General features: G+C 46.3%; 2 protein-coding genes across 4 annotated transcripts in view; both read right to left on the bottom strand.

The window, feature by feature from the left end:
- Positions 1 to 7238: 7238 nt before the first annotated feature.
- AXDND1 (axonemal dynein light chain domain containing 1) lies at positions 7239 to 21013 on the bottom strand. Its single transcript, XM_068141653.1, has 12 exons — positions 20987 to 21013; positions 17136 to 17165; positions 16690 to 16772; positions 15972 to 15974; positions 15579 to 15635; positions 15352 to 15457; positions 14548 to 14664; positions 13923 to 14068; positions 12675 to 12779; positions 10615 to 10735; positions 10336 to 10444; positions 7239 to 7444 (listed from the first exon to the last, which is right to left on the bottom strand). Exons 1-11 carry the CDS (start codon positions 21011 to 21013, stop codon positions 10430 to 10432), a joined length of 810 nt encoding a protein of 269 aa, XP_067997754.1. The 3' UTR covers positions 7239 to 7444; positions 10336 to 10429.
- The window catches only part of SOAT1 (sterol O-acyltransferase 1), a 31483-nt gene continuing 27014 nt past the window's right edge, over positions 20811 to 25279 (bottom strand). For all 3 annotated transcript variants that reach the window (XM_068141422.1, XM_068141424.1, XM_068141423.1), the window contains exon 16: positions 20811 to 24317. In XM_068141422.1, coding sequence (XP_067997523.1) covers positions 24261 to 24317 — 57 coding nt within the window. In that variant the 3' untranslated portion in view covers positions 20811 to 24260. The remainder of the gene's footprint in view (positions 24318 to 25279) is intronic.

Genomic DNA, 25279 nt, shown 5'->3' with positions numbered 1-25279 from the left:
AACAGCATACATACTGACATGGCACAGAGATTTTGGGGCAGTGGGTGAGGAGTAAGGCAGTAGGCTGGTGACAAGATGCTACTATGAATGCATACAGAAGAAAATACTCAGGCAGTATTGCTCTTCAATATAATCTTTTTCTGGGTCACTTGGACTGGTCACAGGCAGAAGCTTCAGGACTTGAGCAGGACCCAACTTCTGAGACTCCTTCTTGGAAGTATTTTTCTGAATGAAAAACAAAACAACAAACCAAAGCCAATAAAAAATACCACGGAGTAAAAAGGTGCCCAAGGTATCACATTCTTAAAGAACATACTAACTTTGATGGCAAAGAAACAGGTAAACAGACAGATACACTGAAGGGCTAAGGGGGAAAAAAAGTTTACATTCCCATTCTTTCTCCTTCTCCACATCTTGTATGTGCCTGGATTCACTTGAGAGAGGACATGAGGAAATTATTTCATCCACAACAAACATGCAACCAGAGGTACCCAATGCCGCACCAAATGGGCAAGATCAATAGGTCATCAGGAGTCAAATAAAGCCTGGAAACAAGAAGAGTGTCCTGTACTATAAATAGAAGGTCTGTGGCCTCAGAGCGAAGGGACATGAAACATCACTTATTTTCTACCTCAAAACCGGATGATCATCTTACTGTAAGAGGGAACACTCACAAGGAAGAAAGGGTTGATTGCAGTGATCTCATAGACATAGACACTGTGTTGTATGCCAGACAAAATGAGTTTTTCTTCAAATCAGACCATCTTCAGCAGGTCTTTCTGCCCTGACCTAGAATCATGTTAAAAGCCTTCCTTCCTGGTCTCTGACAAAGAGGTTAGACTCTTTGGCTCTCCTCTTTATCCTGTGCCCAGGAGGAGAAGGTCCAGCACTAAACTGGGTACAAATCAGGCATTCTCAAAGATTTCTTTCCTCTCTGAAGTTGGGAGAGGGTTCAGAATATTTTTCTTCTGACCTTGCCCTTCTTTGTGTGATCTTTTCAACGCCTCCAGGGATGGGAAATCAACCACCTCCCTAGGGAGCTTGTTCCAGTGTTTGAGAACCCTTTCAGTGAAGAATTTTCTACATCTAAACTTCTTAGGGCGACTTGCTGCCGTTTCTTCTCCTATCATCATGGATCTGCCCTTTTCCCAGCTTTTGTTTAGGATCATAGGCTTCTTATCAGCTGTGTGGCACTTTCTCTTCTCCAGAATTCCACAACAAACCAGAAACCACACATCACACTTAAAGAACATTTAAAACAAATGAATGATGAGAGCCTCTAATGCACAATCCTGGGAGAAAGTAGTAAATCCACAGGGAGCCAGCAGCCACAACAGCTCTCTGAAAGGGGAAATATCAATGTGACTCCAGAGGAGATGCTTGCTAAAGATGACATGATAAAATTGTGTTCAAGCACTCTACAGGAAACCTTACAGCTATTTTTAGAGTTCTCTTCCACTCCTTTGGCTGAAAAATAAAAGCCATAACTCAACTCAGCTGGGAAAGGAGGTGTTGAAGGAGCAAGCAGCATTTCTCACAGCTGTGGCTTGGCCAAACAGAAATTAAAGGAAAAGTTGAATGCCAGACACAGTTTCAAGCTTGCACTTAACTTTTTCCATCAAGACATGTGATGTTCCTCTTGACCTCATAATTCACAGACAGAACTCACTGCTGAATCATCTGAAAAAATTTTTCCAGGTACCACCTTGAAAAAAAAAAAAACACCACAAAGAAATCCAGAGACAAGGTGACCTCTAGTGCACCAGATTAATAGATCATAGAACGGTTTTGGTTGCAATGGACCTTAAAGATCATCCAGTCCAACCAGCCCCTGCCATGGGCAGGGATACCTTCCACTAGACCAGGTTGCTCAATGCCTCATCCAGCCTAGCTTTTACTTCTCAGGATATCAGGTAGTGATAGGACTAGGGGGAATGGAATGAAGCTGGAGGTGGGGAGATTCAGGCTGGATGTGAGGAGGAGGTTCTTCACCATGAGAGTGGTGAAGCCCTGGAATGGGTTGTCCAAGGAGGTGGTTGAGGCCCTGTCCCTGGAGGCATTTAAGACAAGGCTGGACGAGGCTCTGGCCAGCCTGATCTAGTGTGGGGTGTCCCTGCGCATGGCAGGGGGGTTGGAACTAGCTGATCCTTGTGGTCCCTTCCAACCCGGACTGATACTATGATACCTCCAGGGTGGGAGCAGCCACAACCTCCCAGGGCAACTTCTTCCACTGTCTCACCATCCTCACTGTAGAGAATTTCATCCTTATGTCCAGTCTAAATCTTCCCTCTTCAACCTTACAGCCATTCCTCTCTCATCCTACCACTACAAGCTGTTGTAAATAAGTGCCTTCCCAGCTTTCTTGTAGTGCCCTGCAGGCACTGGAAAGAGATCTGAGGATCTCCTTGCTTCCCAGCTCAGGGGGAACACCAGCTTTTAGTACAGCACATGCTGGAAACGTGACACAGGCATCATTAATGCTAGAGCTGTGGGCGAGCTTGGCAGGTGCAAGTAATTTTTTTACATACACGTTGTTATGCACGTGCCCAGCAAGTCATTTCTTTCCTGATGAGATTTACCAAAGACAAAAGGGTGGACCACAAGGGAAAAAAAGCTCCCACAAATCTGACTGCAAATGAATCATGTATTTTGGGTTTTCTTCAAATGTGAAGATTTCCAAAGCAGGTGGCAGTTCTGAGGGATACAGTGATGTTCCAGGAGTGCTGTTGAAGCCACTGTTTCCACAGATATTGCCAAAGCAAAGCAAATTAAAGGCAGCTGACAATCATTTTAACACTTTAGCTGGTCACATTTATCCCATTGCCAGTTTCCTGCACCAGGGTCCCCACAAAAGAACATCTCTCTTTTATTACAAGTGCAGTTTAACATGCAAGGCCAACCCAGGCACTACTAACACCTCTGTCCTTACGGGAAGTGTCGCTTATCATCACCCTCAGCTTCATGCAACTGGCTGGAGCCTATAGAGCTCATCACTGCATCCACCTCGGCCAGCCACACAGGAATCTTGTGATAAAATGGCCACAGCTCAGCTTTGTGCGTGCCAGAACCTCGCTTCAGCTTTTGCACCTTGAATAACCAGTCTTCCATACTCTTCACCAAAGCTGTCAAAAACCTGGCTGTGCCTGCAGGGGGGAAAAAAACTCAATCCTTTGATTACAGTTCTTTCAGCCAACAAAAACAAAGCCAAGCTCAAGAGAGGGATGCCAAGAGGGACGAACAGCCTGTGTGGGAACTGGCTTTACTCAGGACTGAGAAGGAGCTGTTTAGTAAGCACTTGATTCAAAGCAGCCTGAAAGAAAATTAGCTTGATTTGAAACCCTAGCTTTCCTTCTTGCCTTGGCAGATTTGGCTGCCTCATAACATAGAGGCTTGATACAACTCTTCTTGGAACAGTTTTGCAATTACAACTTAATTCTTCAAAGATGTAGGTCATACAGCATGCACAGATGTGCAAAATGCCTGGACAAGGAAGCAAATTACTTGTTTGTTCACTCATCTGTCACATGCTGATGGATGTTCTCTGTTAGGGAATATGCTTGAAATGTAGCAAGGATTGCTGCTAATATACAACGTTTAAGCTTTCTTTCAACCCTGGTGAGATTCTGGCCCCTCTGACATCTTATAGTAAAGATGGCCTATTAAGCACATATAGGTGATGACAATTTTGGTAATATTTCCATGGTTTTGATGCATGGATCTGTTTCATACAGCTGTGGGGTAGGACTGGCTAACTTCTCCCCTGGTTTAGAAGGGAAGCAGTCTGGGCATGCTCAGATTGGTAAGAACAGGAGGAAGTTACCCTCCACAGTGGAGCCTTTTTGAAGCACACAATAGGATCTCCACAACCATGCATAATTTTTTATAGACCAGAAGCAGGAATAATATTACTCAAGTTTCCCTGCCATGCAGCATAATCTTAAGAGCAGAGAAGAAAGCTGGGTCCCAAAAGGACATGGTTTGACCACGTTGATGATCTTTGAGGTCTTTTCCAACCTTGTTGATTCAATTATTCTATCCTACGACTCTATGTTAGACCTTACACAGTATTCTAAATCCTTTTTAAATAGTGGCTTGCTTTGGGAAGGCTGTTGGGTGATGGAACACTGGAACAAGCTGTCCAGGGGTGTTGTGGAGACTCCCTCTCTGGAGATATTCAAGACCCACCTGGTCTGGTATAGGTGATACTGCTCTGGAAGGGGGCTTGGACTGGATGATCTTTTGAGGTCCCTTCCAACCTGTAACATTCTGTGATTCTATGTCATTGCATTAATCTTACAAACTTTATCAAATTCTCAGCAAAAGAGAAGAGCTAATTGGAGCTCACTGGATAGGTCAATCTAACCCCAAGTGCCAATTACAGAGTCAAACCATCATATTCCTGCAAGCATATGGAGCAATAAAGAAAGACTGAATAAAAGCAAAGACATCAAGGCAAACCTTACAGATTTTGTATAAAACCTTTCTTATATTTCCTGCCTAAAGCAATCTCACATCTCATTGTTTTCTCTGCATCCCTAATCCTTGTTATCAAATACCAAACCCCTTGTATTTCTGCCACATGCTGCCTGAGATCAGATAGCCACATCTTAGAAGACAGCAAATACTTCAGGTAATTGAGAACTACTTCATGTAACTGAGTGCCATTGCCTTACAGGACAAAATCACCACATTCTCAGTATTGTCTCTTACCTATTCTTTATAATACCTTTCATTTTCACTGTTTCTTACCAGAGGTGCAATGCAAAGAGAAGGGACACCTTGTCTTTTCTACCCAAAGGCCATTAGGTTGCAATGCAAAAATGAATCCAACCCATTCAAAAAACACTGCCATGTTATGTATCAAGAGAATGTTTTTCCCTGTGGTCCACTTTCCAAAGCCTTGGTGAAAATAAGCTAAAATCCCTTTCTCTGGACTTCACTAGCTGAAGCAATTTGGGATCAGATGTTTGAGCTGTGCCCTTTGTTCAGATCATGACTATTGAGGCTTCTGACAATCTGCTGCTAAGTTTTTGCCCTGCTGCTGTCTGGTCATGTTATGGCCCTGTTCCTCCTTTTTTTTCCTCCTCTTACTTTCTAATAAGAACTACAGGGAATATTTATCTCCTCTAGCTTTTTCTTAGGATAGACAGATTTATCCTTCTATCTCAGCTTCTTCAGTAGGTTGAAATATAACATATTCAGTATTACTAAGGTTGGAAGAGACCTCAAAGATCAACGAGTCCAACCTGTCACCACAGACCTCATGACTAGAGAGGACACTACTGCCCACTGCAGGCTTGAACTCACAACCTTCCCATTAAGGGTCTGATGTGCTACCAACTGAGCCACATAACATGTAGCATAAGGTAATATGGGGAAAAGCACAGGATAACCATGAGTGAAAGAATAAGATGACAGCATGAGAAGCAGCTTAGCAAACGTGAGTAGCAGCTTCTGACAGCACATGTTTAGTTTAGCTTTGGTCTGCTAAAAGGAAATAAAATTAGTTCAAAAGCCATCATGAAACAGAAATCCCTGTGATAGGACAAGGGGTAATGGGTATAAACTACAGCACAGGAGGTTCCACCTCAACATGAGGAGGAACTTCTTCACTGTGAGGATCACAGAGCAGTGGAAGAGGCTGCCCAGAGAGGTTGTGGAGTCTCCTCTGGAGACTTTCAAGACCCATCTGGATGCATTCCTGTGCAACCTGCACTAGACTCTATGGTCCTGCTCTGGCAGTAGGGCAGGACTCAGTGATCTCTGGAGGTCCCTTCCAAGCCCTAACATCCTGTGAAATGAGCGAAGTTCTTGCAGAGGCAAAGGTTGGGAAGGCTAGTTGCAAATTACCCAGCAATTGTTTGTTATCTTACACAGGACATGATAACTTCATATCAGCAAAGAAAACATTTGTTTACATATTTTATTATCAGGACAATTTAGTACCTAGAGTAAGATAACTTTGCATTAGTCATAAGGCAACAACAACAACGAAGTATTACCCTCTGAGACAGTGGTATCTGGTTAATGATCTTCAGAGTGATGTTTTACTTTACATTTTCAACATCCATTCTTTCCTTTGACATTGATTTTCTTTCCCATAAGTATCCACATAATCACAAACCATCCACACTCCCTGTAAACATGCCACAGACCCTCCCTGTATCCTGCCTGCATGGCCTGTTCTTTCCACTCTACCGCACTGGAAAACTCAGATATATTTGTGGGTGATTGAGAATCCAGTTTCTTGGAGTTTATCCCTTGAATGATCTTGATTCCCAGCATGCATCTGAGGGTCATACTTTAGCTTTGGAAAAGATCAGTACAAATTATGTTAAGTGTTTGCTTATTACCTGTTACTTTCCATGTATACCCAAGGAAAGACTGAACTGAGCTTACTCCCTGTCAGGCTGCACTGCTATTCAGCGAGGCTTGCAGAGGCTGGAGACTTGGGCAGAGGTTAACCTCATGAGGTACAACAAGGGCAAGCAGGGAGTATTGTGACTAGGGAGGAATAACCCTGCACCAGTAGAGATTAGGGGTTGACCTGCTTCCAGCAGCTCTGTAAGGGGCCTGAGAGTGCTAGTGGATCAGTTCACCACAAGCAAGCAGTGTGCCTTCATGACCACGTAGCCCAGTGGTATTCTGGGGTGCATTAAGAAGAGGGTAGCCAGCAGCCTGTGAGGTTCTCTTCCTGCTCTGCTCTGGTCAAGTCATATGTGGAGTACTATATCCAGTTCAGGAGAAAGAACTACTGAAGAGCATGCAAGGGAGAGCCACAAGGCAATTAGGAGACTGGATCATCTCACTTAGGAGGAAGGGCTGATACCTAGGGCTGTTTAGCCTGGAGAAGAGCAGGCTGAGAGAGCATCTTACTAATACATATAAAAATCTAAAGGGTGGAGGTCAAGAGGAAGGAGCTGGGCTCTTTTCATTGGTGCCCAGCAATAGGACAAAGGGCAGCAGGCACAAATAGGACACAGTTTCACTTAAACATAAGGGGAAACTTTACTTTCAGGGTGCCAGAGCACTGGAACAGGCTGCCCAGAAAGGTTACAGAGTCTCTTTCTCTGGATACTTTCAAAACCTGTCTGGATGCAATCCTGAGCACCCTGGCCAAGGTAAACCTGCTTTAGCAGGGGGGTTGGACTGGATGATCTCCCATAGGTCACTTCCAACCCCCACCATTCTGTGATTTTGTAGCTGCAGAACTGATCATTCCTTACCATTATTCCCACTTATCCTTATATTGTATTGCTGGTAGAGCTCCCATGCCCTTTGGTTTATTTCTTCCAGAGCAGCATGCTGCAGAGGCAACGCTCCAGCAAAGTTCCATTCGTCCCAGCTCCATCCAGTGCTCCTGCAGGCTGGCAGCACTCCTCAGACTTTCCATCTTTCTTAGGAGCACCTCCCCTCCATACTGTTCCAGGTTTTCTTTCAGCATCTGAAAGAAAAGTAGCAAGCTTGCTTTGCTCCCTTGGCTGCAACAGAAAGGTGATGGAAATCAGGTAAGAGAAGTGTGAGGAATCAGCGAGGATAAAGGCATCACTGTGAGCAGATAGCACAGTAAATTTGGAACCTATTGGTGACAGTTCTGAGTGCTTCTAAGAATTAATGTCATCTATCTGTCACCAGAGCTGTCAGTCAGAGAGTGTTCAGATGCACAACTAAGTTTAATGCACTGGCTGAATCATAGTATTGATCAATTATAACTTCTCATGTGGAGACTCCTCTTAAGCTTCAGCACACAAGGTTGAGCTGATGTGTTTTCACTCACATTTGTTATAGTCATAGATGATCAATGGGGCTCAACTAACACAGGGAAACTTGCTGTGCAGCTACAACTCAAAAAGGTGTCCAACCCCTTAAAGTCTTATATTTATCAAGTTCTTGATATCTTGCAGTGTTTCATCCAGTAGCTTTTGATTCATTGGAAAGGAGCAGAGCTGAGGGAGACGAGGGATGAGAGCTGAGGGAGACGAGGGATGAGAGCTGAGGGAGACGAGGGATGAGAGCTGAGGGAGACGAGGGATGAGAGCTGAGGGAGACGAGGGATGAGAGCTGAGGGAGACGAGGGATGAGAGCTGAGGGAGACGAGGGATGAGAGCTGAGGGAGACGAGGGATGAGAGCTGAGGGAGACGAGGGATGAGAGCTGAGGGAGACGAGGGATGAGAGCTGAGGGAGACGAGGGATGAGAGCTGAGGGAGACGAGGGATGAGAGCTGAGGGAGACGAGGGATGAGAGCTGAGGGAGACGAGGGATGAGAGCTGAGGGAGACGAGGGATGAGAGCTGAGGGAGACGAGGGATGAGAGCTGAGGGAGACGAGGGATGAGAGCTGAGGGAGACGAGGGATGAGAGCTGAGGGAGACGAGGGATGAGAGCTGAGGGAGACGAGGGATGAGAGCTGAGGGAGACGAGGGATGAGAGCTGAGGGAGACGAGGGATGAGAGCTGAGGGAGACGAGGGATGAGAGCTGAGGGAGACGAGGGATGAGAGCTGAGGGAGACGAGGGATGAGAGCTGAGGGAGACAAGGGATGAGAGCTGAGGGAGACAAGGGATGAGAGCTGAGGGAGACAAGGGATGAGAGCTGAGGGAGACAAGGGATGAGAGCTGAGGGAGACAAGGGATGAGAGCTGAGGGAGACAAGGGATGAGAGCTGAGGGAGACAAGGGATGAGAGCTGAGGGAGACAAGGGATGAGAGCTGAGGGAGACAAGGGATGAGAGCTGAGGGAGACAAGGGATGAGAGCTGAGGGAGACAAGGGATGAGAGCTGAGGGAGACAAGGGATGAGAGCTGAGGGAAACAAACTCCTTCAGTAGCCAGTGTAAAACCAAGAGTAAAGACATATTCCACACATCACAATATCCCTTGTTTAATATCACAGTTGTGATAGTCACTGTAAATTGAAAAAGAAACCCACCAGGCCCTACTCAACCAGGGATTTTTTTCCCTCTCCCACTCAGTGTAAGACAAACACTGGGTGTCAGTTACGAAAATGTCACTTCCAGGAAAGATGAAAACCAAATTCAAGCACATATTGAAAATTCAGAGATTAACTCCATGATTGGAATCTACCAAGTGATGTCTCTTGTTAATGCACACAGTGTGTGCACTTCTGCATTCTCTATTTTTATTTAACATATGACAATGAACTAATAAAAACCCTGCAAAATACTATCACCTTAGCATATCAGGTGACTTTGGAAACCTCACGTCTCTCAGAGCCTCCTTTTTCGTCTGTATATGAAAGGACTGAATGCTCTATTGAAGCATCAAAGCGTGTGCACTCAAGTTAAAATGAGCCAAAACAAAAAGAAGAATTCTGCTGCAGCAGTGACAGCTGCAAAAAGAACACTGGCTCACAGCAGGAGGGTACTATCCTCCTGAATTCCACCACAAACCCACAGCTTCTCCTCAGAGTTATTGTTAGGGATATGGTTATCAAAATATGTACCAAACAGAAAAGTAGAGCAGTGAGGAGCATGCAAATTACACCAAGCCTCACTGCACCTGAAAGTCTGTGTAAGCTATGAAGCAGGCCAGTGAGATCTGTTGTCATGTGGTAAAGGCTGAGGGAGCTGACTGCCACCCCCAGTCCCCCTGGGCCACTCACAAGTCTTCCACTGCTGTGGAAGAACTGAAGCCACTTGTTGAGGCTGTTGTGGGCAATTTGCAGTTTTCCCTGGCTGACCTCCTCAGAGCACTCTATTTTGACTCCAACATGACCCAGATTCTCTGCTGGGTTTCTGCTTCTCTGCTGGGTTTCTGCTTCTCTGCTGGGTTTCTGCTTCTCTGCTGAACTGCTCAGTCTCTTCCTGCAGATCAGCCAGGTCTCCTGTGTCCTGTTGGACGTAAGGGTGGGAAAAGGGACTGCTGTGATTATTGGATCTGAGTGGGAGGAATTCTCCCTCTGCCCTGGCTATTTTAAGATTTGCACATATCAGAGATCTGGGAAATGTCTGCAATTCCACAGCACAACCCTCACTAACCCTTTAAGAGAGGACTAGAGTGCCTCACCCTCCCTGGGCATGCCAGAACTGAGTGCTCAACTCCTTGTTGCTCGTACGCTCCTGAGAGTCCATGCAGCCCTATACCTGTGAGGCCAAAATTACACTGGATCTGTTTTGATTTCACAGAGAAGGAATGGACAGAGAGAAGGAAAAAGGCAGTGGAAATTAAATAGGGAAAAAAGAAGATCACAAACAAGGGAGATACATAAACAAAAAAGCACAGAATTAACCAATAGTGATAATTTGTGAGGAAGTGTGAGGATATTCTACACTACAATAGTCTAAACTTTGAGGAATAGGAAGCTTTTTAGTTGAACCTACCTCTGAATAGAAACATTAACTTCATAGAAGTTCTTCCTGTGTGGAATCTGGAGATCCATACACAAAAATGATGTGTAAATTAACTGGTTTCCATTTAAAAACAACACTCCTGCAAAAAACAGCAGACCTCAGGAAACAAGGCCAGGACAGGTATGAGATGTGTTACTACCCTATTGTATTGAATAGAAGTGTTCTTTGGGATGAAATCTGCCCTTGCAACAAGACTGCTAGCTATGATTATTTATACCTTGCAACATACAACTGATCTCTTGCACCTACCTTCAGAGCCAGATCATAGGCAGCTGAGCTCCAAATGTCTCTCTCTTGGGCTGCCAGCAGAATTTGCTCTTCCAGACTTCTTCTCTGGAGCTCATATAACTCCCAAAACTCTTCTAAAAGGCTGAAAGGGAAAGAGAATGGAATATGTGCACCTGTGATTCTCATTCACAGTCTCTGTCTTCCTCCCAATTCCTAAAACTTCTCTGAGCTCTTTCCTCTTTCTTTGTCCTTCCTCAGTCATGTCCCACACAGCCTGTAAATTCACAGGTCCTTCTCCCTGAGTTCCTACCACACCCACAGGTCCTTCTCCCTGATTTCCTACAACCACCTTCTGGTGATGTTCCCATTGCAAGCATCCAATTAGCATGAATACAGATCTCTGCTTGGACTAGGTGAGCTGTTTTCTTTGCGACACAAAATTCCTGTAATTAAATCTGTGTACCTGCTCTCTCACCATTCTGATACCAGCCACCTAAATCCCTGATTTCTTGGGTATCTGAGATCATGGAACAGATCCTCCTGGAGTCACTACTCGCTCAAAAGAATAGTGAAGAGGTGATTGGGAACAGTCAGCATGGCTTTGCCAAGGGCAAATCCTGCCTGACCAACCTGGTGGCCTTCTATGAGCAGGTGACAAAATTAATAGATGAGGGGCGAGCAACTGATGTCATTTACCTGGACCTGAGCAAAGCCTTTGACACTGTCCCACGCCACATCCTGGTCTCCAAACTGGTGACACATGGGTTTGATGGGTGGACCACTAGATGGATAAGGAACTGGCTTGATGGTCGCACCCAAAGAGTGGCTGTCAATGGCTCCATGTCCCAGTGGAGGCCAGTGACAAGTGGAGTCCCTCAGGGATCAGTCCTGGGACCTGTCTTATTCAACATCTTTGTCAGTGACATGGACAGTGGCATTGAGTGCACCCTCAGCGAGTTTGCTGATGACACCAAGCTGTGTGGTGCAGCAGACACGCTGGAGGGAAGGGAGGCCATCCAGAGGGACCTGGACAGGCTGGAGAGGTGGGCACAGGCCAACCTCATGAAGTTCAATAAGAGCAAGTGCAGGGTCCTGCATCTGGGTCGAGGCAATCCCAGGCACAAATACAGGCTGGGCAGTGACTGGCTGGAGGGTAGCCCTGAGGAGAGAGACTTGGGGGTGCTGGTGGACAAAAAGCTCAACATGAGCTCTCAGTGTGCACTTGCAGCCCGCAAAGCCAATCAGATCCTGGGCTGCATCAGGAGAAGTGTGGCTAGCGGGTCGAGGGAGGTGATCCTCCCCCTCTACTCAGCCCTGGTGAGACCCCACCTGGAGTACTGTGTCCAGTTCTGGAGCCCCTATTACAAGAGGGATGTGGAGGTGCTGGAACGTGTCCAGAGAAGGGCCACGAGGATGATCAGAGGGCTGGAGCACCTCTCCTATGAGGACAGACTGAAGGAGTTGGGGCTGTACAGTCTGCAGAAGAGAAGGCTCTGAGGAGACCTAATTGTCGCCTTCCAGTATCTGAAGGGGGCCTACAGGAAGGCTGGGGAAGGACTTCTCAGGATCTCAGGTAGTGATAGGACTAGGGGGAATGGAATGAAGCTGGAGGTGGGGAGATTCAGGCTGGATGTGAGGAGGAGGTTCTTCACCACGAGAGTGGTGAAACCCTGGAATGGGTTGTCCAGGGAGGTGGTCGAGGCCCCGTCCCTGGGGGTGTTTAAGAGCAGGCTGGATGAGGCTCTGTCCAGGCTGATCTAGTGTGGGGTGTCCCTGCCCATGGCAGGGGGGTTGGAACTAGATGATCCTTGTGGTCCCTTCCAACCCTGAATGAAACTATGAAACTATGAAACTATGTTCACAGACCCTTCAGAAGTTCAGAGCTGCATGCTCTCTGGTTGTCAATGAGGGATGAAGAAAAGTGGAATGCCAGCACCTGAGCAACAAATGCAACCTTCATGACTTAAACTAGAAATGTTTTGCCTGAAGGAAACCAGTCCTCACTTCTCCTTCCAGGCTCTAAGAGAATGATACCAGCACACTGCAGAAACCTCTCCACCTCAGCTTTGAAAGTGACTTACTTGGTATCCACCTCCTCTTCCTGCAAGGCTGCAGATAGAGCCTCTTGAGCTTTTTCTGCTTTTTTGGTCACCTTGTGGTCATGCTGTTGTACCTCACACAGCTCACTGAAACAGCTTTAGTGCAACTTAGCCCAACCCAAAGGTCTCTACTTTGCCAAGCACAGACTGGTGTCCTCATCATGCAGAGCTCTCTGCCTCTAGCACAATCATCTCACTGTAGAGGACAAAGGCATCTTGAAGACCTCCTCTTCCCATCCACATATGTTGCTCCAACAACCCTTCTGTGCAGTTCCCCGTCAATGGCCCTACATATGCTAAGGAGGCAGCTTTGACTTTATTTGGCACTGAGAGAGTGCAGTGAGAGCATGAGAAGACTGAAGTGTGGTTCCTGTGGCTTTGCTTCAAATCATAACCCTGTCTTCCTGCTCCTAGGAGAGGAGGATTATGGGCTGCCCAGGGAGGTGGTGGAGTCACCACCACTGGAAGTGTTTAGGAAGAGTTGATTAGATAGTTGGTTGAGTTGATTAGATAGTGTTGGATGATGGGTTGGACCTGATGATCTCAAAGGTCTTTTCCTGGTTAATTCTATTCTATCTGAACAAAAAAAATAACACAAAAAAAAAACCAAAACAATGGACTAAGCCTATGGCACAAAGACAATTTCTTAGGATCAGGCAGGATTCAGACCTGGCCAGCTGGTCTGCAGTAGTTTAGACTGGGTGCCTCCTGCTGCTGCCACACAGGGTGAACCTTTGGTGTCCCAAGGGTCCAGCCCAGTGGGTGGACACAGGAAATAGTGTATTTCATTCCCATAATGTCCTGGTCCCTATAAATCTATCAGCAAGGTCTTACACTTCCCCTTTCTTCCCTTGCTGCCCCTGTGGGAGATGCTCCCTATCTGGTAATGGAAGGGGAGTTATCTCAAGGCTTCTTAGGCCTGGCGGAGAAGGGGGAAGGGCAATTTCAGATCTGGCCAGCTGAGATTAGCCTAACAGTGGAGGGGGGGAAGAAAGAGCCCTGGGGGTTTTGGGTATGCCCTCAGGTAGGGAGAAGGGAAATGCTGGGATGCTTCTGGGCGTGCTGTAAGGGACTCTGTATGCTTTGGGTTTCTTTTGTCACTGCTTTTGTAGCTCTCTGCAAAACATTCACTGCTTTTCCATTTAAACTTCCCATCACTTCTGCAATCCATTTGTGTGTGTCTCCTTTTTTTTCTGCCCTGGTGGGAGGCAAGAGAGAATCTGCTTCAACCTGGGACACTGTCCCATGGAATCTTTAAAATAGAGTAGCTCTTCTGTAATGTGCCTGTTGACCAGCTGCTGTGCCATCATTTTTTTGTAGAGGGCCTTCATTTGTTCAGGAATCCACTCCATGAGGTGCACATACCTCTGCCTGCAGTAAAAGGATTGAACAATGTACCTAAAAGCACAGATGTCTCTTACACCATCTGAAAACCCTCTGCTGTCTAGAAGGCAATCTCTGCAGGGTTTGACCTGGGGATTTCAAGCACTCTGGAACAATTTAATTGCTACTAAGTGGTAATCTGGCTCTGGGGGGAGCAGCAGCTATGCTCCCAGTGAGAACTTCCATTGGCTGTGACACCAACAAGACGCCCACACTGTCAAGTGTTGTGACAGTGACACTGACTTCCAGCTCCAGGTTACCTAACAGAGGCTTGTTAGCCCAGCTTGTTAACTAGGTGGGGAAAAAAATCAAAGTTAATTTCTTGCATCAGACCTCACACCAGCCCCGTCATTATGGGCTAACTTTGCTGGGCACAGACATCAGGAACAACCTGCGACAGCTAATGTTGCTCTTGAGAGCTCACAGCCACAAATCAAGAGGGGGATTAAGGATTGGTTCATCATGAGCTGTGCTTTGAAAGGAGCTGTCCTCCCTCCACACAGTCCACACTGACCTGTTGAATCAGCTCATGGAAAACAATGTTGTAGATGTTCTGCCCTGCCTTCATCTGCTCCAGCATGTGGTGCAGCTAGCGAAACAGGCAAGAAAGATTACAGCCTTGAGGAGCCTGGCCAGCCTGTATCTCCTTTGGTACAGATACCTTTTATTTTTGGAAGCAAGTTTCCCTTTAAGAACAAAACACCACCAAAAGTAGAAAGGGGAAGGGCAAGAGCTGCCCTGCATGCATTTAGGTTTGTTTTTAAACATGTTATGCACTATCCTGACTACTCTGTCATCAACATCCATGGGAGCTTCTCTGCTAAATCCAGTTGGAGTTCCCTCTCTACACTTTTCAGCAATCCTTCCCCATGACCATGGAAGAATGACAGAAAATAAAGCAAAGCAAGGTACAGATGTTCTTTGACATGTGTTTTTCAGGTGGATGAAGGTCTGCAGTGGCCCATTTTGTAACACAGCAGCCTACCTCCAATAAAGCGATGAGGCAGCTATTGCCTTCATTCTCCCACAGTAACGCTGCCAAAGGCATTCCTTTCTGGCAGTTTTGCCAGAAATGTAACTTCCTGCACCTGCAAGATAACTCTTGGTTCATCAAAGATGAAGAGAAGCTCAGGAGAGGAAAGCCTCTGATTGTTACAGGGCCTACAAACAGCTGACTTGGGCAGAAACTACCTTCTAGCAGGCACCTTAAGCACAGCAGGGATAAACACCAAAGAAAACAGCATCTTCTTTTTCTGGGTACAAGCAAGTTATCCACCTGTGAAGGTCCTATTCTTCTGATGAGCTTGTCTACTTCAGCTTTTTCCAACATGCTGTCCATCATCTCCATCAGCTGGATAACCTCTAACCTCCCAGAAGGTCTCCTGACAGAGCAAAGACATTCTTCCGTACAGCATATTATGATAATTTCTCAGGAAATCAAATTCAAATAGCTGGTTTGGGTTTTTTTTCCCCAGCAAGAGCTGTGTGTGGAGTTGTACTTACATGGATGGGAACAGTCTTAGCTTCTTTTCCCAGTCCTCAAGCAGTGTGGTGCATTTACTGAAACACAAATGTGAGAACTTGATTACAAAGCAGTCCTTCCAGTGATAACTCAGGCATCCTGCTCTCTCCTTCAACCTTTTTGTCCTTATGAAGGTTAGAAAGACAAAGAAGGTATACAGGGCTGCTCTTCCGTGGGAGCTTCCAAAGCCTAGTGTGAGAATTGGACATCCTGCTGCTGTTCCCCTAGCTGGATTTCCTTCTTGTTGCTAACAAGAGAAATGTTGTAGGAACCTTCTCCCTGTAAGACCTCTCATGGTACTTAGATAAGAAGTGACCAATTGCTTTAAAAGTTATTGGTGGGGTCAGAAAGGCATCACATATCCAACATCACACCCACTCAGAGGCTGATCACAGGAGACCATTGACATACGATAATGTTTTGTTGCATCATGTTGGCAAAGAAGCTGGGAGGATTTCACTCCTAATCTTAGTATTTTAATCTCTGAACAATGACAAGGTCTCAGTGGGGTTTTTTTTGGTTTTATTTTGAGCAAGGCTTGGCAAACTCAATCCAAAACTCACAGCCTGAACAACTGCAAAATTTGAATTTCAAATAAACAAAACATAAAACCGCCCCAGAGAGGTCAGATTAAAATGCTAGCAGCTCTAAACTGAAACTGAGAGCCACCCAGGGCCTGCCCAGCCTCATGGCAGAAAGCAATTCTAAAAGAGAAACACAGAAACTAATCCTTATCCTTTTTTTTCTAAAGCATCAAAGTGCTTCTGAAAGTTGCTTCAAGGAATCAAATCAGACTTCAGGTTCTACATTCATGTCCAACTATTAATGTTCTCAAGGTGCAGTCCTTGAGCACAAGAAATGTTTTGTTAGCCACCCCACAGCAGCAGGGACGAAGAAGTGGAGGGTCACCTTGCTCTGCAGGGTTCATTATGGCCTGCTTGTAGTGTGGGATTTGCAGAGCCACCCCTTTGATACTCTCAGTCTCCCAACAGGTAGAGGTGTACTGGGCAGCATCCTCAGCTCCTCATCACTTGATCCCCCCCCGCCTCTAAGCGACTGAGAACAAACCTTTGCAGAGTAGAAACCACTCACTCAAAGTACTTCAAGGGCAAAACTCCCCTGTTCTTCACAACATGAAATTCCTTGGGAACCAGACTGTCTGCTAGGCTTGCTCTCTAGGGACAGAAAGAGAGGGAGCATGAAACATCAGTGTAAAAAGATACCAGCATAAAAATGTGTGCACAAACTCCCAGTTCCCTCCCAAAGAGGACACTGGTTTGGCAGCCAGGAGAGCAAGGCTCATCCAGTGGCTCTTCACACTGCTTTTCCCTTTGCTGCTCCACACGTCCAGAGTTGGACAGAAACAATCTACACTCAACAGCAGAGTAAAACAACTAACACTGAACTGCAGCAGGAGAGCTGGGGGACTGGAGCTGCAAGAAAGATTTGATGAGTTTTTGGAACAAGGTAAAGTGGGAACACATGGGAGGACCTCCCTTCTCCCAGTTAGTGACAGACACAAAACCACCTGAACTCACAGAAATATGTGGGACTGTACCACGGCTCCCCTGCCAGTCATGATGACCCTCAGAAAAAGGAGCTTCTGCCAGTCATTGCTTTCTTAGCTTCTTGGCTAGTTGCAGTATGACACTAGTAAGAGCTATCCCTGAAACAGAGGAGATGTCGCTCACCAATCCACCCTACAGACAGCCTGCTGTTCCCTTACTGCTGGCCTAAACCATGCACAGGTTTGTGCTGCTCAGCTTACAGCCAGGACTCCTTCCCCTGGCACAGAAAAAAATGGATGAGATAATGTATTTTAGGCAGATTAACCTGCTGTTGCCTATTCATTTTTCATGCCTGTTGCCAATCCCTGTCACACACATACCTAAAATCCAATAAAGAGCAAAATGTTTTTCACTCCCTTCCACTGTTAAGTGTCGCTTATTTACAGAGAAGTGTAAAGCTCTTCCCTGCTAAGTCCATTAAAGCCAGAAGAGCTTCTTTTCTTAATCATGGATCACAGAGCATCCCTGACAGCCTGGCATCCCTTGGAAGGATGGTTCCCAGAACTGCTTATTTAGCAAGCCTTTTATTTATTATTCCCAAAACATCTTTCTCTCAGATCTCTCCAGCCCAAACTGGGACATGACAGCTGGTCCGTTCATCCAGCCACTTCAGGCAGCATAGCCACCTTTCATAAAAAAGGCCAAGAGAGAGCTCTAGCTCTGTGTTCTCAGTGTCCTTCCATCTCCCTGGGCTTCTTATCCCTTCTTTGCTTACCTTCCAGCGCCTGTCAAACTGACAGGGTGGTCTGTCAGGTGTCTGAACTCGGTCCGACAATGAGGATAATGCCAAAGCCGATCTGGGGTTTGCAGGCAGCCCTGCAGACTAGGCACACATGGCTGTCACTTCTTACCACCAAACATACCATGGAGTTGGAAAGGTCAAGGTGGCTGTCTTAATGAAACTCCAATCACTATTTCTGTCTTGGGGCTAAAGAAACTGATGTAGACAAAACAGCCTCAGCAATGGCTTCACAGGAGCACCAGAGTACAAGAATGTTTTGCAGGGACTAGAAGGCAGCCTGTTGATCTGCATCAAATATGTGGTCAGAAAAATGTCTGTCTTATGAGGTTGGGAAACTTTCTCTCAGTCCAGGGAATGGACATGTGCTCCCAGCAAAGAGATCATAGAATGCTAGGAACCTCGAGGATCTCTGGTCCAACCTTTCTAGGTTTAAATGAGATGGCCCAGCACCCTGTCAGGCTGAGTGGAATGGTTCTGAACAGGAAAAGTCAGAAGATGAAAATATACTCACTGAAACTCACTGAGGTTTTGGTGCTTTGAAGGGACTGTAAGTACTCCGGGTTGTAGAGAGACTTGCTGGTACAGGCCAGGCTTTGGAAAACCTCTTCAGGAACAAAACTATGCTCCAGGGAGGAAGAAACCAGCCTGATGCAGTCAAGCACCTTTGAGGCACCCTTCAGGCTGAGGATCTCTGGAAAAATAGCATGTTACAGCCATGTCAACAGCATTTATTCTGCTGGTGAGAGAAAGCAAAGCCACAATACTTTGTGCTGAGAGAAACCACAAGATGTTCACTCCCTTACCCTAAAGCAGGATCAACTCTATCTAAAACACAGGCAGCTAATGCGGGTTTTAGTAGTTGTTAGATCACCAGTAAAGCCTAGAACAATTACCTTCTGCCTATGGGAGATAAAGTGCTGGTCAAACAATTGTGCCAAGCTTTCAGGTACACAGACACCAAGGGACACTTCAAACAATGAAAATCTGCATGTTTCTGTACAGCAAATTTCCTTCTTATGGACTGCCAGCAGTTGACTTTCTGTAGAGAATGCCCTACAATACCAGAACTTGCCTGATAAAGGCAGAACTTAATGCAGACAAGCGTCCTGCTGCTACAGGGGAGCTGGAAGGTTGGATCCTGCTGCTAAAGGGAAGCTGAAATGACAAGAGTGCCAGCTGTACAAACCCTGCAGCCTCCAGCCCAGCCCTACCTGCCTGGTCCTTGCTGACCCAGCCTGCTCATGAGTCACTGCTGCATTGCCTTCCATCAGCTTTGGGTCCAGGAACTGGCGCTCCAGTTGTGGGCAAGGTGAACCTTTCTTTTAATGCTTATCCAAGGAAATTTGCAAATAGCAAATTATCTGGAAGAATTCATTTATAGTTCAGAGTGTTAACAGCTTGCTATGATTTATTGTCCAAAATAACCCTCCTGCCAGATAACTGGGTATGTCAGTTTGGACAAAGCCCCTCATGTTTTGCTACATCCTCCGTGGGGGTGGCTTGTTTTTTTCCCACCTACAGACTACATTAACAACAACTGCTGCTTTTCTACATCTAACTGTGCCAGAGATTTAACTATGTTTGTCTCAAATTGCTACCACCTTTTCTTCTTACCAGTATCTACTAATTTACCAACAAAAAGCCCCAACCCTATTTCCATTAGTTTCATAATCTCCATGAATTCTCATCTGAAGACTTCCCCCCCCCCCCCCCCCCCCACCTAGCCTTGGCTGAAATATATTGCTCTTCATAAAGTGCTCTTGGCATTAGAACTTTTTGGTCTCCTTATCAGCTGTGTCCTCTTGGTCCATGGTTTCCAATTAGGTTAACTACATTCCCTTGCCTTCAGATACATGCTTGTGGGTGTAGGTATAACCTAGAAGGAATCTTGCCAGGTAGTTTGCCTTGCTTTCTTCTTGGAAAGAAAGTACAAAGGTTTGCTACAAACTTCTGACAAAAGAGAACTTTTCCCCCCCCTTTAACAGCTCTGTTTGGCTGGACAGGATATTCTTGCCAGAAAGGATGAGAAAATTAATGGCACTGTTCTGTAGCAGCTGCAGTTTAAGGACACAGACTTTGTAGCATGTAGTACACAGCTGGAAAACATCACATTAAGTTCTTGGCACACAAACCCTTTTCAGGCCCAAAATAAAGGCAAAAGTCACCCACATTTGGCTGTTGCTCTAATTTAATATGCATTAAGTCAGGAGAGATTAGCTCTTGGAACAGACCAGTTTCTATCAACCCCTTCTCTGTGTTCCTCTCCACCACTTCCAAAGACATCCTCTGCTTTTACAGAGATGGGGTGGCTGGTGAAACCCCAAAGACCCTTAGCTGGTATTTCCTGCTCCTTTTTAAGACCTGATGAAGGGCGTGTGTGAAACTTTCTTCCTCCACAGCCACAGAGCTCTCCCCTCACCCTCCAGCTGTCTTGCACAGTGCCTTCAGGCACAAAATGGCTGCCTCCATCCCTCTCCCCTCCATGCCCTTGGAAATAGAAAGACTTGTTGCCCCATCCAGGAGGGTTGTGTCTCCTCAGAGCTGAGAGGCACAGGCAGCCTCAGGCTACCCCACATCCACTGGCTTGCAGCCTCCAGACCCCCAAAGGGAGGCCCAACTCCCCCCTCCCCATACAGGGAGCAGCAGAGGGGCCTTCTGTAATTACCTGCCAGGCAGCTCCTCCCTGGCTCCATCACCATGGAAACACAGGACTCTCCCCCACGTTCTAGGTCCTCCCTCCAGAGCCCCATGAGGCTCTGACCCACACATCTCCCCACAGGAGCCACCTTCTCAGAACAACCCCAACATTTCTTACCCAGCCCAACTCCCCTTTCCCCTCCTACAGCCACCATGCCCCACTGCCACCACCTCCCCCACTCCCCATTAGGCTCCTCAGAGAAGAAAGAAACAGGCCAAGGCAAATTTGTTTTCCTCCCCTAATAGCAAAATATATTTCAACTGCTGTAATACAGTAGATTCTAGACAGCTCTTCTGCATGACAGAATACGGCACAGGATGCATACAGGGACCTGCTGGTGCCAGGGCTGGGGCACGCAGTGCGGCAGCTCCGCTCACACACCTCTGCCAGCACAGGTGAAGGGGCCATGACGACTTCTTGGGAGCCAGGGAGAAGAGTGGAGGCTGAACGCGGCTGGCTCAGAGGTACTGCAGAAGCCAGTTCACCACCCTGCTGCTGCAGAGCACGTGGACTTGCTCACAGCTCAGGCTGGCCTGCTGTCCTTCCAGCCTATCTACATTCAGAAGGTGGCAGATCTGGCAGTTCGGTTCTCCTTCAGCAGGTGGATTGAATCACACAACCTCCTATTAAATACAGCAGGATTTCCCTCCCCCATCCCACCTCAGCACATAGCACACGCCTTGCTCAGCTGTCATGGGAGTGCGGTGAGCAGCTCAGATGCAGGATTGCTCTGAGGGCTGGAACACCCCAACAGAAAGGATGTGCTAGGCACGAAGACTGCACAGGTTCAGTCCTCCTCAGAACAAACTGGTCTGTGTGAAAACCAGGACACATTTCACCATGATAATATTGATCTTTGTGATGTTACTGAGCAAGGAGCTGCAGCTGTACCGGCTGCCACATTCTAAAGCTGGAGGCTTCCCACCTCAAAGCTGAGGGAGTTACCATGGAAGCAAGCTGCCCAGTTCTTGTGTTGGAAGGAACCACAGAAAAACAGTACATATATATTTATATACCATTAGTAAGAACTTGTAAAGGGCAGGTTGTGAACCTCAGCATCCTCATTATTGACTGGAACACCATACTGCCAGCTCTGGCACTCACAGCCTAAGAAAACTCAAACAGACATGGCATAATTGGCTCTAATGAAACAAGCAATGTGCAAAAGACTTGGTATTTCCCCTCCAGTACTCTTTAGAAAAAAAGATGAAAATAAGCCCACATTCAAACACAATTACAAAAGCAAAGCACTCATGGAATTGAAAGTAATCCTAATTGTTAATGCCCTGACAGCACAGATGCCAGATGCCTTGATCTACAAGGCTGGAAACATCAACCTGTCCAAAACTAAGACTAGCTCCAGCAGCTGAACATCCCTCTCTGGTTGCCTTCTGCTGGCCAGATGCTCAAGCCCTCAGGCTTCAAACACTGAGGATGCTGACACAGTAAATGCTGATGGATGTTCTTTTCTTTATTGGGAATAGGGCAGTGCCAGCTGCAAGGAAAACACCAAAACTCAGCACAAAGTGCCAAGATTTCATTTCCTGTTGAGAACACAGAGAGCAACAAGACCTGACACAGGCATCAAGGTGACAAGACCCAATCCATGACACCCTGTTTGAGCGCAGTTACAGTTGCACATGAGCATTTTGAGCACCACAGCTAGTAAGTACCAGAATGAATTTCATCCTGTACTAAGGAGGTGACAAAGTTGTTTGGCCAAGAGGTGAGTATTGTGTTTGGTTTTTTAAGCTTAGTTGCTCCAGCAATTCTGTCCCTTCCTCCTACAAAAGGTACAGTGAAAGATGTAGGATTAATCAAACTGCATGAGGTGAAAGCAAACCACGTTATTCCCAGGATTTTATACACTAATACTGCCAAGTTTGAGTACACACATGAAGCCCTTTCTCTGCAATTATCTCAACTGTTGCTGGCAATAGGTTTTAGCAGATGTCTCCAGAGGAGAGCCACACAGGAAAACATCGTATTTGGCAAATTTGACCTGACACAATGCAAGAACAAGATTCCTTCCTACACAGAACTGAAAACCTGGAAGAGTTCAAGTATCACCTAGCTTTCACAAAATTAGTTTTCACTTAGGTTAGCAAAAATAGAGGCCCAAAGGATAGTCTAAAATGGGCTGGGAGGGAAGCCCATCAACAGCCCCAATACTGCTGGTATACAACACTTGGCTGTAGGAAAAGCTGTTACTGAAAACAGCCAGTAAAGAACATTTGAGTAATTCACAAAGCGCTGTGGGCCAAAGTCAAGGTACCTCCACCAGGTTCCCCACCCTCTCCAGTCACAGCAGCTGCAGTTCCAGTAAAACTGGAGAGATACATACCCAGAAACTGTAAGTTCCCATTTGTGCTTAGCATCTGACAGAACAAGGAAACTGATGGGGCTCTGCCCAACAAACAGATACTGAAACACCAAAGTCACATAAATGCTTCTTCCTTCAGCAGAGTGCACAGGAGGGTGTCCTACCTCTCCAGAAAGAGGAGGGCAACACCTAAGAGACTGGTCTTCACCTGAAATCCCCACTGACACCAGAGCAGAGACAGGAAGATGAAAAAGTAGCTCTGGCTTCAGCCATCGGGTCAACTCTCACTTCCCATCGACAGCATTAGGAGCTGCCATAACTCAGGTGGGCAAGAGGCACCAAGATGTGACGGAATACTGAACTGGATTCAGCCACTTCAGAGGAGAATGTGCTCTGTTGTAGTATTTTGCACCTTTTGCACCAAAGCAAGCCTTAACAACTTGCACACCTTCAAGCCCTTGCCAAATTAAGGCAAAAGCTCTTCTACAAGTTAATTGTGCCAAAAGAATTGATTATCTGGAGCAGGAGAAAGGAAGAGCTAGAAGAAAAACTATTCCTCTAGTCACAAGGGCCTTCAGAGAACAAAAATGCTATAAATCAGCTGGGAACTTCATGAATACAGAGATAACATTTTCAGTGTAAAAAGAAAACAAAATCACAGAGAGACTGCACACACAGTGCCCTGCTTCTGCACCCCACTTTCCAATGCAGCCACAAGTGACCCTCTCCTCTTCCTGTGCTCATTTTGAATTTGCAGGCAGCCCACATACATTGAACGCAGTTCAGAGCCGTCAAGAAATAACTTTGGCTATTTTCAGAGCAAGGAGGCAAGTATCTTGTTGCTCTGCCACTTGTCTGCATCATAGCAGCAGACAGGATCACCAAAAAAAATAAAAAGAGAAGTTTTGTAGACATCCATCACCAAAAAGGAGGAAAACATTGCAAGAGGATGTCTCAGGAAGATGGACGGCTGCCAACAATGAGCTTTCAGCAAATCTGACTAGACTATCTGTTGTCCAGGAGAGCAGCAACTTTGGGGGATCCCTGGATGAGTAGGATTCCAGTAGATTCCACCTTCAGCTCAATGTTTTACTGGCATGGAAATGGCTCGAAGTGGAACAGCACGCAGTAGATGCTGCCTATGAAGCCTGCTGCAATCCAGGTCAACTGGTTTGCCTCAGTAATGTTTAGAAAAAACCCAAAACACAGCTTCTCCCCAATAATCAGGAGGCACAAGTTCCCTTATAAAAAGTCCACGATGAGTTAAGACGTCGGTCCAAACGCTTGGAGGACAGCTCCGATCTGTGATCTCACAGCCAGAGCATAGCACTTCTACATCTTCATATGACACGACCACGAGCGTGGTTTTAAGTAGTCCAGGAACATAGGCTGCAAAACATGGAAAGGCAGAAAGTGAGTCCTAGGCCAACAGCACCAGCTGTGCTGCAGTCTGCTGAAGACAAGCCTCCCTAACTGGAAAGATCAAACCACATGTTCACATCCTGCGGTCCCACTCTTATACCCACTAAGCAGTGTGTGGAAGAGTAGCTACAGCCACAAGTCCATTGCCTGCCACCCACCTTACCCCCAGTTCCAAGACATCAGGTTACTGCTGCATCTAGTAGCATACTGTACCAAGAAGCCAGTCCTTTACAGTGGCATTCTTTAGAGAGAGAGTGATTGCCCATTGAAATGGGCTGCCCAGGGAGGTGGTGGAGTTGCCATCACTAGAGGTGTTTAGGAGGAGACTTGATAGGGTGCTTGGTGCCATGGTTTAGTTGATTAAATAGTGTTGGATGATAGGTTGGACACAATGACCTTGAAGGTCTCTTCCAACCTGGTCTATTGTATTCTAATCAAAGAGAATCAACACTTTAAAATAAGAGTTTGCCCAAGGATACTAGGACAAGAAGTAGTTTTATGTAGAACATAATCTGGTTCTGCATAAACCAAGAAAATGAGAAACCCTGACAGAATCCCAAACTGACCATTTATAGGCCACCAATCCTCACTGGTACCCACTCTGGCCTTAGAGAGGAACAATAGCTTGGCTTTTGTGGGCCTTCAAGATAAGTTTCTCCTGACCTCCTTGGCCAAATGCTGCAGCTCCATTCATGCAGCCTGAATGGCCAAGAGTGCTCTCAAGCAGTGGCTTCTGTCCTCACAGATGGGGGGAAAACACCCTCAGTTTCAAGTAGTGAAACACTATCAGCACAGGAAACACTAATGAAAGCACTTCTCTTCGAAAAAGCTTTCCTAGATTCTCTACAGTTTCTACACTAAGGAACTCAGCTCACTGCCAGAGTCCCATGCCATTAACTTCTGCCCTGTCCCCACAGCAAGAAAGGACA

The sequence above is a fragment of the Melanerpes formicivorus genome, unplaced genomic scaffold, assembly GCF_026170545.1.
Source record: "Melanerpes formicivorus ecotype bairdi unplaced genomic scaffold, bMelFor1.0.p_v2 SCAF_7, whole genome shotgun sequence".
Taxonomy (NCBI): Eukaryota; Metazoa; Chordata; class Aves; order Piciformes; family Picidae; genus Melanerpes; species Melanerpes formicivorus.
The sequence above is the reverse complement of the archived record's forward strand: the minus strand, read 5'-3'. Positions and strand labels throughout refer to the sequence as shown.

Excerpts from the sequence above, each read along its gene's own strand:
- AXDND1 (XM_068141653.1), bottom strand. The coding sequence starts at position 21,013 with ATGGCCCCTTCACCTGTGCTGGCAGAG. Across the intron at positions 17,166-20,986 it reads CTTCACCTGTGCTGGCAGAG|GGGAGCCGTGGTACAGTCCC; the intron begins GTGTGTGAGCGG and ends CATGACTGGCAG. Across the intron at positions 16,773-17,135 it reads GTACAGTCCCACATATTTCT|AGAGCAAGCCTAGCAGACAG; the intron begins GTGAGTTCAGGT and ends TTCTGTCCCTAG.